Here is a 17,077-nt window from a genome sequence, read left to right as displayed (position 1 = left end):
ATACAGTACATCCTCTGCACCTTATGCACATCAGCTCTGCTTATTTGCACTATGCTACTTTACGATTTGCTATTAGCACTGTGTAAGGCATCTGCAAAAACTCCTAAAAGAAAACATCAGTGAACCGTAACTCTGAAATGGGCATGAGGGTTATAAATTACTGAAAAACAGCTGCGGATGAAGTAAATTGATTGCAGGTGCTCAGTTGCTCAGTTTGTGATCAAACCTTGTTCTGATGATATTTCATTTCAAATATTCGTAGCTTGAAACAGATGAAAATATGATTGCTATAAATGACTACTATGGCGAAGACTTAAACGGGGCAGTGCTCATAATCATGAGCAAAAAATAAAAATAAAAAAAATAAAAAAATAAGACAGCTGTGAAACATAACCAGTTTTGTATTTTTGCAGAAAACACAGTTTAGATCTGTTTAGGGTAAGAGGTGTGTAAGTTATTGCCGTCTATCACCGAATGTGTCAGGAATATCAAAATGAAACCAACTTAACGCCACTCCTTTAGCGCCCCTCACAGAACTTGATCCACGCTGGCATTTCTCCCCTTGGGTTTTAGGTTTTAAAAAGGGAAATAAATCTGTCCAAACTTTCAGGATACCGGGTGTCAGGTTTGCACAATTCATATGCACAACACTTTGGCTTGTTTCCCTCACTCAAAAGCTTGACAGAGCTCCTGCGTGTAGCTATGGTTGCTAAGCCATGATTGGTGGGTGGCAGTTTTTGGGTGTGGCTTAGCGAAGGGTCAATTTGGATGGAATTTTTATATGCAATCAGAATACATACATTTTATCTGTTAGTCCTACATATTTTTTAATCTAATGTGTAATGTACACATTACATGTAATGTAATCACAATGTAATACAGTTAATAGAGATGCGCGGATGGGCTATTATTTCATCCGCAACCGCATGACAAAATTCATCATCCATCCGCCATCCATCCGCACTAACATTTTTGACCAATTTTTAAAACCGCACCCGCCCGCCATCTGCTGATTGGGCTCTTTATTTGAATGCCTTATTCCTTTATATCATTAAATGAATGTTTCTTTATTGATCATTATAGAATAGAGAATGACTTTAATGTAGACATGCAGTTAATCCAAATGTGCAAGTCATTAATTGACGAAGCTTTGAAGTGACGCTAAAGATACGAGGACGTGTCTATTCACTTGATTCGATTCCTCGGTCCTTGAGTCTTTTCCTTGCGTCCTTCCCTCGTATCCCGGTGGGGTGGAAACACGAGGAAAGAAAGCAAGGAAAGGAAACGAGGATGCACAAATAAGAAATGAGAAGCACCCGAGCTCTCAGAATATCAGCAGTGAACTCCGTCTCCAATCGGTACACAGGGACAAAAGTAGGCTAAACAAACAGCCTAAATTAAACGCACTGTACTATACAACTTTTTTTATTGTAGCCTAATAGAAAAAACGCATTGACACATCATTTCAACATGCTGCTATTTAGCCTACTACTAAATGCTTATTTTACTTTATTTTTTAGTAAATAGATAGAATAATAAGTCATTTACATTATAGCCTAATAATGTTTACATTTGTAGTTGTCCATAGCAACCCCAAAAACCTACCTGCTTGCCTTGTACATCTAATTAATGGGCACAGTTTTTCGACAATTTTTTTATTTATTATTTTTTATTTTTTGCTGTGGATGTTATTTAGCTTGTAGAAATTGGAAACAACACCAGTTCTGCGACACAGATGAACCTTTATTTATATCTCTATCAGACAATACCTATTTTATATGCCAAAAGAAACAACAGGCAGTAAAAAAATATTAACATAAATATCTTAATGTAGGCATAGGCTATAGTCGGATGCTTTGGCAAACAGTTGAAATTTTTTTAAATAAAAACGTCATATCGTGCCTAAGCCTTGTAGGCTCAGTCACCCCCACAATTAGAAATTAAATTAGAAAAATAGATTTGCCATCCCTCTTTGAGCGAACATAAAGTCTGACCAGGCTAAGTGCATGTATGACAAGTGCCCCAATAACCCATGGACTTAGGATCATCCCCATTCCCCTCAAACTTGTAGCATAACGAAATACTACGCCATTACAGTTGCGACAAAGAAATTCTGGCAAAATAACCTTAGCCTCGGAACGTAAAAGCAAGGCCAACATGTCTAGAATAGAATAGGCTAAACCAATATGAACGTAAAATTATCAGCTGACCGAAATGAAAAGTTTATATTGAACATATGTGTAGCCTAAATAACATAGGCTAATTGGTTTAATATGCCTGACCTTAGGTCTAGTTTGATTTTTTCTTGGCACAATGCAGGAATAAAATAGCATCTAGTGTCAGGATTCAGACGGGAGAGCCTGCATAGCCACTATAATGCGCCCTGCTGCACTGAAGGAGCGCTCGCTCGCAGCACTTGTTGCTGAAATGCATAGAATTCTCTTGGAAAGGTGCTGCAGTCGTGGGAATGACTGGCCTTATTTCTCCCTAAAGGAAAGTAGGTTTTCCTCTGCTGATCCGTCTATACGGAAGTTTGTAGAGGAATACTTCTGTACTTCATCCAGAATTAGTGTATCCGATTCCTCCTCCCATTCTGTGAAGTCAGTCCTAGGCTTTTTCGTTGGTGCGCCAGCTATGCCTATAAAAACAGTACAACCGCCCGCCACCCGCCCGAATTTAATTAAAATATTATTTTTTCGTAACGTCATCCGCCCGATCCGCGGTTTATCCGCGGAGTCCGCGGCTATAACCGTCAACCGCGCATCTCTAACAGTTAATAAAAATTTGCATAAATATCATGAAAATGCTATGTATGTACATATATGCATATATATATATATATATATATATATATATATTAGGGCTTGCATAGACTAGTCGACTAATCGAGCGACCGACTACTTCAACCACTAGTCGGCGCTCTCAGAAGCAATCGACTACTCGAGCGTGCATTTACCAAATGACATCAAAACGACAAACGTATCCAACAAACATCACAATCCAAGGTTAAAGCTTCCAACTACAACTGAGGATTAAATTCAAGATAATTTACATTATCAACATTAACACCACAGGGAATCCTCTCGAATGGTAGTTAACATGGTCTCTGCTACATTAATTCTTCCGCCATACCAAAAAAACATTACAGCTTCCCATTCAAAACATTCAGTCGTGTTTTATAATAGCTGGTTATAATCGCACCAAAACATATTAAAAGGTACGTGAATTATAACAGCGCAAACTTTACTGTGTGTGCGTCATTTGTTTAACCCTCAAAGACTACGTGCTGACTGACTGACAGGTGCGTGAGGCCAGCAAACACAACGTAGCTTTCAGTTTGATTAACAGTTTCCGTAAGTATACTTTATAGTATCTATTGCTCTGCATATTATGACTTTATCTTAATAATTTTGCGCGCTAGCAAAGAGATTGAAATAATGCCATAGGTGTTTGGTAGATCTGTACAAAAAAGGCCTACCGCCACAGCTGGAAAAAATCCTATAGGAAACACAGAGTAATGTAATGAACATCAGTTTCCTCTATTATCCAAGCTAGCAAAATCATTTCTTGCTATCCCTGCCACCAGCACACAAAGTGAAAGAAATTTTCTTTGCCAGCAACACTGTAACAAGACAAAGAGCAACCTGCATCCCTCTCACGTGGATACGCTTGTATTTCTAAATGTAAACCAGCGATCCATGAGCTCGACCACAGACTGACTAGAGGATGAGAGCGGGGATGACTTGTGTTCTGTATAAAGTCGGATGAAGTAAGATTCTATCCCTTTTTTCTGTCGAAAACAGGGTAGATATAAAATGATTAAATTGCAAGACGGGCTTTTCATTCATAGTTGCGTTGCTGTTTTTTTTCTATGACTTTTAAATATGAAATACATTTTCTCATACATTATGTCTGCATGTTAAAATATCATGCAGTCATTTGTTATTTTACTGTGTCTGCGTATATTTTATTCATTATTTTAACATATATTTTTCATTCATTTAAATAATTTATTTCTAAATATTTTATTTAATAGTTATTTTCTGTTTGGCTGTAGACTATTGTCGCTTGTTGAACTATTTATTTTCTGAACCAAAATAATTTTCATTCTTGTTATCACAGCTGGAAACTTAAATATTAGAGTTATTTTTTTAAATCAGACTACTTGTTGTATAACAGACTATTACTTGTGCGCACATGATCGTTTGCATAATCTTCTGTTGAAACGTAGCAGAAATTAAATGATTGAATGAGATTTAGCCTAGCTCAGTATAATTTTAATAATCTTTTAATTAGTTTTATGAATACTGCATTATGAGTATGAGTTTTCAGGACGCATTTTAGGTTTCGGGTGTGGCTACTTTTACTTTCTATAGCTTACATTAAATGTATAAATAAAATGCAATAATTAGCCTACCTTTTTTTTTTCGTTTGTATTATACATATTTAATTTAAGTATTTTCAATTTCAACTTTTTATTTATGCATTATTTATTAATTTAGGCTATTTATTTATTTTTTGCTGGTCAGCTATTGTTGACGAGAACTATTTTTATCTTTCCGAACTGGTTTAACAATTAAGTTTCATTTTGTTCTTATTACGGCTGAAAAATAATAAAGTTACTTTAATAACTTAAAGTACTACAGGATGAACATGAGTTTGCTTCGCATATACCGCAAGCTTATGACGCAGATGTTAAATGACAATGTTGCATGCAGCTTTTTTTTTATATTACTCTGTAACATAAAAAAGTAATAAAATGTTTTGACAATTTATGTTAGCGCTACGAATTTATAAAACGTATTGAAAAGGATATCTTTGTGTCTTTTTAACTAGTAGCTTAAACCACGGGTAGTCTAGTAACTCGAGTATTGTTTTGAAAAGAAATCGATTAGCAGAAACCAGTAGTCGTGCAAGCGCTAATATATATACATAGCGTTGTGTGTGTGTGTGTGTGTATGTATATATATATATATATATGTATATATATATATATATATATATATATATATATATATATATATATATATATATATATATATATATATATATATATATATATATATATATATACAGTTAACGTCAGAATTATTAGCCCCCCTGAATTATTAGGGACCCAGTTCATTTATTTCCCCAATTTCTGTTTAACAGAGGGAAGATTGTTTCAGCACATTTCTAAGCATAATAGTTTTAATAACTCATTTCTAATAACTGATTTATTTTATCTTTGCCATGATGACAGTAAATAATATTTTACTAGATATTTTTCAAGACACTTCTATACAGCTTGAAGTGACATTTAAAGGCTTAACTAGGTTAATAAGGTGAACTAGGCAGGTTAGGGTAATTAGGCAAGTTATTGTATAACAATGGTTTGTTGTGTAGATTATCGGGAAAAAAAATACCTTAAAGGGGCTTATAATTTTGTCCCAAAAACGTTTTTTTAAAAATTAATAACTGCCTTCATTGTAGCCGAAATAAAACAAATAAGACTTTCTCTAGAATAGAAAATATTATCAGACATTCTGTGAAAATGTCCTTGCTCTGTTAAAAATCATTTGGTAAATATAAAAAAAAAATCATAATCATTTTATTATATATCAATAAAACACACACACACACACACACACACACACACACACACACACACACACACACACACACACACACACACACACACACACACACACACACACACACACATATACACACACACACACACACACACACACACACACACACACACACACACACACACACACACACACACACACACACACACACACACACACACACACACACACAAACACAGCAGGTACACAAAGTATTCAGACCCCCCTTCAATTTTTCACTCTTTGTTTTATTGCAGCCATTTGCTAAAATCATTTAGGTTCATTTATTCAGCATTAATGTACTAATGTACACACAGCACCTCATAATGACAGAATTGTTGACATTTTTAGAGATTTATTAAAAAAAGAAAAACTTTAAGAACTTCAAAAGTGTGTTTCTACTAAATACTGACCAAAGTTATTAAATACATAGGACCAGGTCATATTTCATTATTTCTTGTTTATAAATCTGCAAAAATGTCAACAATTCTGTGTTATTTTGTCAATATGGGGTACATTGGGGAAATAAACTTAAATCACTTTAGCAAATGGCTGCAATATAACAATGATTGTAAATAAATGGCTATATATATATATATATATATATATATATATATATATATATATATATATATATATATATATATATATATATATATATATATATATATATATAAATATGCACATATCAAAAAAGTTTTAAAATATTGGTTTTAAAATACTGGTCCATTTTCATAAAAAACACATAAAATAATCTAACATTTGTTTACTTTCATGTTAAGATTCATGAAGTTCACCTCATTAGCTCAAATACAAGACAAACAGTCTAGAAGGTGCTGACAGAAGATTAAAGAAATGCAGAATGAGGGAAAACATTTCTAATCAGCACAAGAAAAAAGGAAAGAAAAACATAATTAGTCAAAAATTCCTTTTGATTCATGACTTGTTATTATAAGACAAAAAGGAAAGACAGTTGGCAGAGCTTTGCAAGCTAATTAGCGTAAAAAGCATTATGTTGACTAGAATGCCAATTAGGGAAGTTGGTTATTGACAGAGAGATTTTACAGGAACATATCACTGATAGAATTTGAAGCGTGGGTGCATGCTGTGTATAATGTTGTTAGAGAGCGTGCAAGTGGGTTTGGGCGTTTACTATCCAGAGACATGATTAACTGGCCCTAGTGAGTCTGAATCAGCCTCTCCAAAGACTTTCTTTGGTTTCAATTAGCATAAATCATCTTGAGCTGCGGGTTTCATCCTAAGGTGGCAAAATCTCCTGGGTTGAAAAATCTTGCACCAATTCTTTTTACTATAATAAAGATGTGAATAATTTGCAGTGACTAATGAAAAGTTTTGTGTATGGTCGGTGACAACTGTTGGATTTTCAATTCATCCTTATTTGTATAGAGCTTTTACAATGTAGATTGTGTCAAAGCAGCTTAACATAGAGGATTATTTTAGATTGAAACTGTGTCAATCCAGTTTTCAGAGTTCAAGTTTAGCTTAGTTCTGTGTGGTTTGGTTTTCACTGCATAGAGTCCAGCCTCTTAAGAGCAAATCCATTGATGCACAAACATTGATGCTCTGAACTATCAATGTAATAATATAATAAAATGCTTTTTTGGAAAAACCAACTAGCTAGTTACATTTTTATTTCTGAAATGCGTTGTTTGTTACGATACAGTGCTCAGCATATATAAGTACACCCCACATAAATCTATCTTTTAAATTAATATTTTTAATAGAAAACTATACAATATTATAGTTGTACTTACATATACACTAAATCGGTCAAAAATGAAGCCAAAATCTGGAGCTTATCTGTCAAAATAACTTATGACAATGGTCTAAAACCTAGTACAGACAAATTCATATGTTAGAAAAAAATATTAAATACAAATTTAAAAAAGAGGAAAAATGAAGAGAAGTAATTTATTTATTTTTTTACAAACTAGTTACATTTTTTTAGGTTGTAATTTATTTTTGCTATATTTTCCTTGAATTTATTTGTATTATCTTTCAATTTCTAAATATGCTTGGTGACTAAAATAATATTTTAATAAAAATATCTGTTTAATAAATCTGTTTTGTTTAAATGCACCAAAATACATTGCCTATATTCACTGAAAAATGTATAATAATTTACATGGATAATAATCATTTTCAAAATGGGGTGTACTCAGTTATGCTGAGTAATGTATGTTGTTTAAAAGTGAGCTACATTGCTTAAAACTATTGTTAGTGATGTCATGCTGGTGGTGGAATATTAATTTTTGATAATTAAAAATTCTAAGATCACAATTTTGTCAAATTATTGCTAATTAATAAATAATAACCATGACATCAAAACACTGCTTTATCAATTTTATTCTCTTAGATTATTATGTGCATTCCCTGAAGTCACACTGGGGTTTAAAACTGTGCTTAATTTTTTAAACAAACTTAAATATACAAAATGAACAAAGATAGTTATTATACTGTATGTTAGCATACTTGTTTGTTTGTTCATTGCCTATTTAAAGCAGGGGTGCCCAAACTTTTTTGTAAGAAGGGCCAAATTTAAATATCACTGATATCTGTGGACCAAATATAAATATACCAAATTATTTTACATTAAAATTGCCTTGGGTAATTTTTTAATTCATTAGAAATAGAAAACATTACTTTGAATAGTATTAACTAATGCAGAATATTTTTTTCAATTAGAATTTGTTGTAATAAAAACATAATTTGTCACATTTATGGTGGAATCAGTGGAATCAATGCTGAATAAATTAGTCAAGCAGAATTTGCCTTTGCCTTGATTTGCTCACCTAAACTAACCTACATTATTTGAGCATTCGCTATGACATTGATCAGCCTGTATCCGCGCCCTCTGGTATCAGCGAACACTTTAAAAACATAGCAGCACAAAGGGAAGGAATCAGTGCACTGAGGATCAGTCCAATGTATCATTGAGCCTTTGTGTGTGAAGAGCAGGTAATAACCCTCTCAACTCCAGTGTTGCAAATGCGATTTGCTGCAGACACAGCGCAACATGATTTAAAAAAAGCAATGAACGCCTTGTTGCAAGTCAAAATGAACCCATTCATTGCAAAGCTAAATGCATTTCTCCACTGATTATTAAAACTAATAGGAACAAATAGTCTTGGAGAAAGTTTTTTGTGTTGTCATGAACGCGACACGCAGTTTGAATTGGTAATCAATGGAGAATGATTGACAGGTGCAACGGAGGGAAATGCTGAATTAAACATGAATTTAACCTCGTTTATATTCATCTGTGCTTCACTTTAAACTGTAGAATGACATTTTGGATATAGTAGGCCTACATGACACATTTTTAGGCCCTTATAATAGGCTACCTTTAGGGTTTTTGTTGGCTTATTAATTAAACAAATTAAACTTAATACAGCACATGTGCAAGATCGATCCAAGTATCTGGATCAGAGCATCTCTAATTAATTTTCATCGTTTACATTAAAACATTTAATTTCAGATACATTTTTTTCTTGTAGCATAACAATAAAACAAGCAAATATAAGATTACGTTAAATTTGAAACGACATCCTCTAAACCATTCTCAGACGGCATGGTGGGCCAAATAAAGGTTACCATGGGCCAACTTTGGCCCGCTGGCCTTAGTTTGGGCATCTCTGATTTAAAGCAATAGTTTACCCAAAATGCAAATTCTGTCATTATTTACTAACCCTTTACTTGTTCAAACCTGTTTGAGTTTCTTTCTTCTGTTGAACACAAAAGTGAACATAAAATACATTTTAAAGAAAGCTGGAAACCTGTAACTATTGACGTGAATACTATTTGTTTTTCTTACTATGGAAATCAGTAAGTTTCAGCTTTCTTCAGATATCTTCTTTTGTGTTTAACAGAATAAGGTAACACATACAGATTCATAACCACTTGAGGGTGAGTAAATTACATTTTTGGGTGAACTATCCCTTTGGTCCATATGTGTGGTTCTAATGACAAGCCTTTAATCAAGTTCGTTATGCTGTTTGTTGGAATTATGTAGTTTTAAAGACACAGAATTGCCAATCTATGTAGGTAAGAATGGGATGTATAACAATGATGGCTAAGAATGGTTTTGGGAAATGCACCCCTGATCTAGATAATGGAAGTGGAGTGAGGGGGTAATGATTTTCATTTTTCCCAGACCCACCTGCAGGGGGCCAGGGCTGAGGTTTATATGCACAGTGGGCTCAGAGATGTGCGACTCTGCATGAATCTTGCACAGTCGCTCTCTCAGCTCAGCGTTCTGCGTTACAGCCTGCAAAAGCAACCAGCAAATATTCACACAAATTTCAAACAGAGCTTCTAAATATGAAACATTTTTCATACTTGAACCACTTTTTACTTGTTTTTACCATGGAAAAAAATGAAGATACATTTTAGCCTGGCAAGCCATCAGCAGCAGTGTTTAACCAACAAAAACCATCAGTGTTGCGATTGCTAGTTACATTTAAGCTTTGTTTTGATGAAATTTGAATAAAGCTAAAAATATAATATTAAATGATATGATATATGACATATATTATAAGAGAAGCCTTCAACTAAAATAAAATTATAGTTTTTTTTATTTATAATAGATATAACAATTAAATATAAAATTGTATCTACTTCAGAATAGTAATATCACTGCAAATTCCAATGTGGTGTGTCATTTCAGAGGCCATTGGTTTCTGTGGAATCAGGCTGATTGTAACTGCCAGGTTTGAATATTCAGAGGTAAAATTGAGATTTAGGCTATTTGTTGGATTTAGAATAAGTTTTCCCAAAAGATTTGGGCTACAGAGAATGATTTATACTTACATTTACATGTATTGTAGGGGTGTGCCATACTAATATTCCAATATTCCACTATTGTATTCAAAATAAGAGTGTGTTTTTGTACAGGAACCCAGGATGGCTTAGGCCAATCCCAGATAAATAAGGCCCAGTGTCAATTCTATTTTTTTACCCCTACCCATTGGCCTTTGAAACAGAGTGTGAAGGGGAAGGGCTTAAAATTTTACCCCTAAAAAATGGAACAGCACTACAACACCTGCACATGTCATCATATGTCATCGCGATCTCTTGCTTAAGAATGATGATTGCAATTGCTGTAGTTATTCCAGTAGCATTATTTTTTTATTTATCTTTGGGAAATCACTGAAGGCAATGATATCATGTTCTCATAACTATATAATTTGGCAATAAGATCGTAACTGTACTGTGCATTTAAACCGTGGCCATATTCATCTATGTAAACACACAAAAACAACATGAACATTATAGCAGACACTGTAAAAAGGTCATTTCCAGCCACTAGACTTTTTTGACAGGGTATTCGAGTGTCATCGAATGTCAGAATGTTGTGGAACTGCTATACAGGAGTTATTATAATGTATTATAGATAGCAAAATTTAGAGTTTTTTATTATAACTTTTTTTAAGCATTACGATAAAACACGAACACTGTTATGAATATATTAAAACATATGCTCGTTTGCAAATTACTAAATACTAATTTGTGCATCTCCTGACTTCCGTGTGCAGCCATGCTGCCGTTGTAGATGGTGTAATTTGAAATGTTTTTGTACCCTTTGGTTTCGAGTGTGATCCTGAAAAATCTCCATTTTAAGGGGAATCTAGCCCTTCCCATAAACCCAACGCCTTCAAGTTAAAGAGAATTGGGACAGATAAGGGGAAGAGGTATTTGTAAATTACATTTGTAAGGTAATTTAAAGTATTTGTTCAAAACATCTGAAAAAAGTGACAATCTGTCTAAATGGATCACTATAATTGATCAAAAATAGATTCATGATTCATCAAAAATAGTTTTATTTTGGAATAAAACACAACAGTGTTTCTTTCAGATGTCATGCTCTGGTTTTGTTTGGATCTATTTCTATTTGTAAAACAGATAAAAACAGACAACATAACATCTAAAATGTAACTGATGTTGGACTACTGTTTAAACAAATTCTATATTATTTGTAATGTCACTCGCTGACAAAAAAATGCTGGAAATTTCTTAGCTATGTCATATCTCTTTTGTATTTTTGCAAAATGATTCAAAAACTTACTAAAACAGCAATTACTATTTTATTACAGAAGATAAATATCACACCACAATTTTATTATAGAAGGTTCTGTCTTGGCAGGACTGCAGAAAGTTTGTTCTTAATGAAATTTTCATTTCTGGCTAAACTGAAAGTTTTGGAGTTCAAAGTTCATTGAGACAAAAAATGTACCCAGTGAGAACAGAGTAGGACTCTGAATTTCAAGTTGATTCCCTTGCAGTTCTAGCAGTTAGCAGATGTTAGATTGTCGCTAATTCACAGAAGTGCTAGAGTGGGGGTCTGCTTCACAATAACGTGACTCACTGAGGAAGATGAGTCATAACTCAGCATTAAAAAACTCCACTTAGCTAAGCATGTAAAAACTGTTCCTGGGAGGGTCCAATCTATTGTTAACATAATTCATCAGAAGGTCGACAAACTCATTACACTACAATAGCAATTCCACAGGTAATTCCCTGCACATCTAAATATTGTATTATACTGTCGGTATTCAGGAATTGGGCTGCACTTTTATGTCCAATAGATAAAAGCTCTGCTGAAGTAGCATGCAGTGTATTAAAGGTGACATATCATTCAAATGTGCCTTTATTAACATGTTTAAATGCCATAGATATTTACATTAGATGTGGCCTATGCTATCGTTGTCAATTGGAAGGAATGCGTCAATAGAGCTGCCATTTTAGAACAGGGTAGCGCTCCATTGAAATGAATGTGAGAACAAGGTGTAGTGGAGGACTGGCCATCCAGAGCTATATATATTTACATACAGTACACATATATACACATAAATCTATGATCGGGTGTTTTCCTTGTGGTCACTATGCCAATATTTTTTTAAATTACAAAATTGATCATTTTACATCACTTTTCTACATCAATGAATAAGTGATCGCATGGGCATTGCCAGCAAAGAGCGTGTGTTTGTGTACAAATGTATTATTCTCCATCCCTGTTAAATTTAATCTAATCCATGCCCTAAAACACACCCCCTATATCGCTTTCACTTCTTATTCTAATGGAGGGAGTGATTTGTTTATAATTGAATCTCCATAATGAACGACTCGTTCACTTAGTCGACAATAATACAAGTTTCAAGCAGCGCAGCATCTTGTTGTCATACTTCATTTACATTGCTTGTTTATTTTATTTAACAAAACTAGCACACGCCTAGTATTTAGTGCAAGTTGGTGCTACTTTGCCTTATGGTCAATGCAGTAAATGACTATATTATCATCAATATGTTAAGACAAAAGTTCAAAACGTGCAAAAACATAAAAAAAAAATCGTACCTATGAAATGTGATGCCTTTATGCTTTGTTTTCTTTGTTTGCTCATAACTACAACCGTACACAGCGCTTAAGTCCGGCATCTTCACTTCACTTAATCTTGGCTTTAGTCTTGACTAGTGCGGTTAAATGACATTTGTCCGGGGAGCACTGTACTAATGTGGCGGCGCTATTGACATTTGCGAAATCTAGTGTATATATCTAAGTTTCAATGCTATAAAGTTGTCTCCGATGTAGTACAAAATTATCATTGGATATTTTGAGTGTTACTATTGTTTCTGACCAGATTAATGTCATTAGCTTTATCATGTAAAACATTTCTTTAAAGATAATAGTAATGCAGCAATGTAATGTTACTTTGCAATGGCCAGCACATCAGAAAAGAGTAGTAATATAGTAGCGAATTGATGGTTTTAATCATATTTTCTCCATAACGACTGCATAAAATCCCTGCAGGCACAGGACATCAACATGACGTCATGTTGACATTGTACCCCAATGTCATGGGGACGTTGGATTTTCTTTGAAAATGAAAATCGGGTTGACGTCAGAACCCAACGACAGGCTGGCGTCAATATCCAACGTCTAACCTAAAATCAACCAAATATCAACGTCTAATCCTTAAACCTTGATGTTGTGTGGACGTTACCACTATGACATCTGCTAGACGTTGGATTTTTGTCCCTTTTCAACACAACCTAAAATCAACCAAATATCAACATTTTTGACATCGTTATTAGATGTCAAAATAACATCAAGCCTAGATGCTGGCTAGACATGAACTTTGGTGTCCTGACGTCATGACCTAAATCTAACCTAATATTAATATCTTATGATGTCGTGTGCCTGCTGGGTGTATGCATTAACCATACAGGAACTTCTTAATGCAGAAATACTAACTTTTTCCTGATTGGCCGACAGCATTTTAAACATGAAAGGCCTTTTGAAAGGCTGCATGCAACAGCTTGTAAAGGCTCTGCCCTCTACTGAAAAGCAGCAGCTCATTTGCATTTAAAAGAAAAACACACAAAAACGAGGCTATAGTAAATGATCTGTGGGGTATTTTGAGATGAAATTTTGTAGACAGATTCTGGGGACACCAAAAATGTTATGAAAAGAGACTAATATGTCACCTTTAAAGAAATATTAAGGCAAGAGTTTGAAAGATTGTTAGTAAACAATGTTGAGTAAGAGGATACGTCCAGAGAGAGAGAGGAGGTGTGTGAGCTTGTGTTCGTACTGCAGTCAGAGCGTTCTTTAGTCCCAGGAGCTGAGCTGATGGTGATGGACAAGGCTCGTGCTCCAGCATCTGTTTAACTCTCTCCTTCTCTGTAGTCAGCATACACAGCGCTGATTTCATGGTTGTATGAACTGGAAGCAAAAACATGTAAAAAAAAAGTTGTTAAGGTTCATTTCTGATTTAAATGAGGTTGAGATATCATTTTGTCAAGATTCTGATTTTATGCATGATTTATGAAACACAATATGTTCCTTGTTTTTTAGGAAGTATGCATATTCATGCTGCATCTTGGATCATTTCCACAAAACCTAACCAAAAGAGTGATCAAACCAGGAAATATATTTATGTACAGCTGAAGTCAGAATTATTAATATTATTAATACAGCCCTCATGAATTATCAGCCCCCTGTTTATTTTTTCAACAAATTTCTAGACATAATAGTTTTAATAACTCATCTCTAATAAAAGACTTTATTTTTACCATAAGATAATATTTTACAAGATATTTTTCAAGATCCTGGTATTCAGCTTACAGTTCAACTTAAAGGTTTAACTAGGGTAATTAGGCAATTCATGGTATAACAGTAGTTTGTTCTATAAAAAATATTGTTTAAGAGGGCTAATAATACTGACCTTAAAAAGATTTTTTTAAAGAATAAATAAAACTGCTTTTACTCTAGCTAAATTAAAACAAATAAGACTTTCTATTAAATATATTATAGGAAATACGGTGAAACCTTACTTGCTATGTTAATCATCATTTGGAAAAAACAATAAAGAGAGATAAAGTGTATGTTTGTGTGTGTGTGTGTGTGTGTGTGTGTGTGTGTGTGTGTGTGTGTGTGTGTGTTTATAATCCCATCAATTTTAGGGGTCAGAACTAATTTTATTTAAATATATAACATTTTAATTAGCATGGATACATTAAATTCAGTTCTTGAATATTTTCTGCTCATTTAAAATTCCTGAAAAATGCTTTCCACCAAACTATTAAGCATCAATGTTTTAACATATCATTGGTTTACTGCAATCCTAATCAAATATGCCAGCTTGGTGGCCAAAAATGTAATTTTTCAAACCTAATAACTAACCATATAATTTTATATGTTAACTCTGAGCCAACAACAAGAGCATTTGAGGTTCAAAATTCTTGATCATTTTAGAATCTGAATTGGTTAGACACTGCATAGGTCAGAAAAATAAAGTAAAAATCTTTTAGAAACAATCTGTAATTTACTTCTAATGTTCAAGAATATAAAAAATCAAGTACTTTTATATTTTAATAGAATACAAGAGATGAAGACAACTTATACATATATAAATCTCATATTTTCAAATTTTAATAAGGTGTGGGGCTGGCAAGGTGGCTCAGTGATTAGCACTGCCACCTGACAGCAAGAAGGTCGCTGGTTCGAGTCCCTGCTGGATCAGTTGGCATTTCTGTGTTGATGCTCCGTGGGTGCCCCCGTTTCCGCCATAGTCCAAAGACTTGCAGTACTGGTGAACTGAATAAACTAAATTGGTCGTAGTGTTTGTGTGTGAATGTGAGTGTATGGGTGTTTCTCAGTGCTGGATTGCAGCTGGAAGAGCATATGCTGGATAAGTTGGCGGTTCATTCAAATAACGGGACTAAGTCAAAGGAAAATAAATGCATGAATAAGGTGTCTTGACATTTGCTCAATTTTTTTTTTATTTTGTGTACTTTTTTAAACCTAGGAGTTGCTACACTATTATGTTTTGCACTATTAACAGGTCTGGGAAAAATAACTAAGTACTTGCTTTAAAAAGTAATTATCAAAGTACTATTTTTTTACTCAGGTTTACACAAGTTTAGGTACTTATAAATCTTTAAATATACTTAAATATTAACTTAAATATTTAAATATTAAATATTTAATTATTAACACAAATGAATATACTTAAATATTAACACAAATGAATGGCATTCTGAGCTGTTACTCTATTTCATGCTTCAAAACAAATCCAAACACACCAAATGAATCTGAAAAGTAACCAAAAACAACTGACACAGTTCTCCAAGTTGTACAATAGATTTGCTTAATGAATGGACCAAACTTTAAGTTATTATTTCACTAACAATCCTCTCCATGGGAAAGTGAATAGCACAAAAGGATCGTTGAGTCAAAATTGAAAGCCAAAACAACGGTCGCAAGTAATGTCACTACAGTTTATTTAACAAACAAAGTTCGCTAACGATGTTTAAGGAAAAACACATCACAGATTATATCTAGATTGTGAATCATTCACACTGGTTTCAGTACACAAATAAAATTATTAATTTTAGACTGACTTAAATGTCCAGTGAAATGGTTTGAAATGTGACATTGATTAAAGGATGAATAAAGGGACCATGCTGAAGGAAAATGAATGAATAGATGAATAAATAAATGTATTTAACTGTATTTTGATTACCATTTATTTAAAATGTAATAATGCTTTTCGTTACTCTCCAGCCTCAGGTATATTATGGTTTCTTACTTTTCTTTGCTAGAAACACCATGATGGGCATATAGTTTGCCCTTGAACACCACCAAATCATTATAAAGCATCAGGCACCAGCATGGAAACTCGTGTTCAGCATATTCCCCGTATTACACTCTTCGTCAGCTCATCTGGAAAGATTGTGAATCTGTGATATTGCTCATTAAAATCTATTGACCTACATTAACACTAGAACTATTGAGGTGACCATTTTGACCTTTTTTAAAAATTGTAATATGACAACTTTGTTCAAATAAAATCCATTTAACTATAACACCCTGTCTTTTACTAAATGTGTGTACATTACTTTCTAACTTTTTAAAAATAAATTATTATTAAAATCACAAAACACACTGAG

General features: G+C 33.6%; 1 protein-coding gene across 3 annotated transcripts in view; it reads right to left on the bottom strand.

The window, feature by feature from the left end:
- The window catches only part of osbpl3b (oxysterol binding protein-like 3b), a 173,092-nt gene that overhangs the window by 44,324 nt on the left and 111,691 nt on the right, over positions 1 to 17,077 (bottom strand). For 2 of the 3 annotated variants that reach the window (XR_015511331.1, XM_087286935.1), the window contains exons 11-12: positions 14,218 to 14,348; positions 9,790 to 9,897 (exon numbers count right to left, since the gene is read on the bottom strand). Coding sequence is in view for 2 of the 3 variants with exons in the window: in XM_087286935.1 (XP_087143061.1) it covers positions 9,790 to 9,897; positions 14,218 to 14,348 (239 nt within the window). In the remaining variant the exon portion in view is untranslated. The remainder of the gene's footprint in view (positions 1 to 9,789; positions 9,898 to 14,217; positions 14,349 to 17,077) is intronic. The other variant, XM_087286936.1, reaches the window with a different exon arrangement.

The sequence above is a fragment of the Danio rerio genome, chromosome 16 (assembly GCF_052040795.2).
Source record: "Danio rerio strain M-AB ecotype USA chromosome 16, GRCz13ab, whole genome shotgun sequence".
NCBI lineage: Eukaryota > Metazoa > Chordata > Actinopteri > Cypriniformes > Danionidae > Danio > Danio rerio.
The sequence above is the reverse complement of the archived record's forward strand: the minus strand, read 5'-3'. Positions and strand labels throughout refer to the sequence as shown.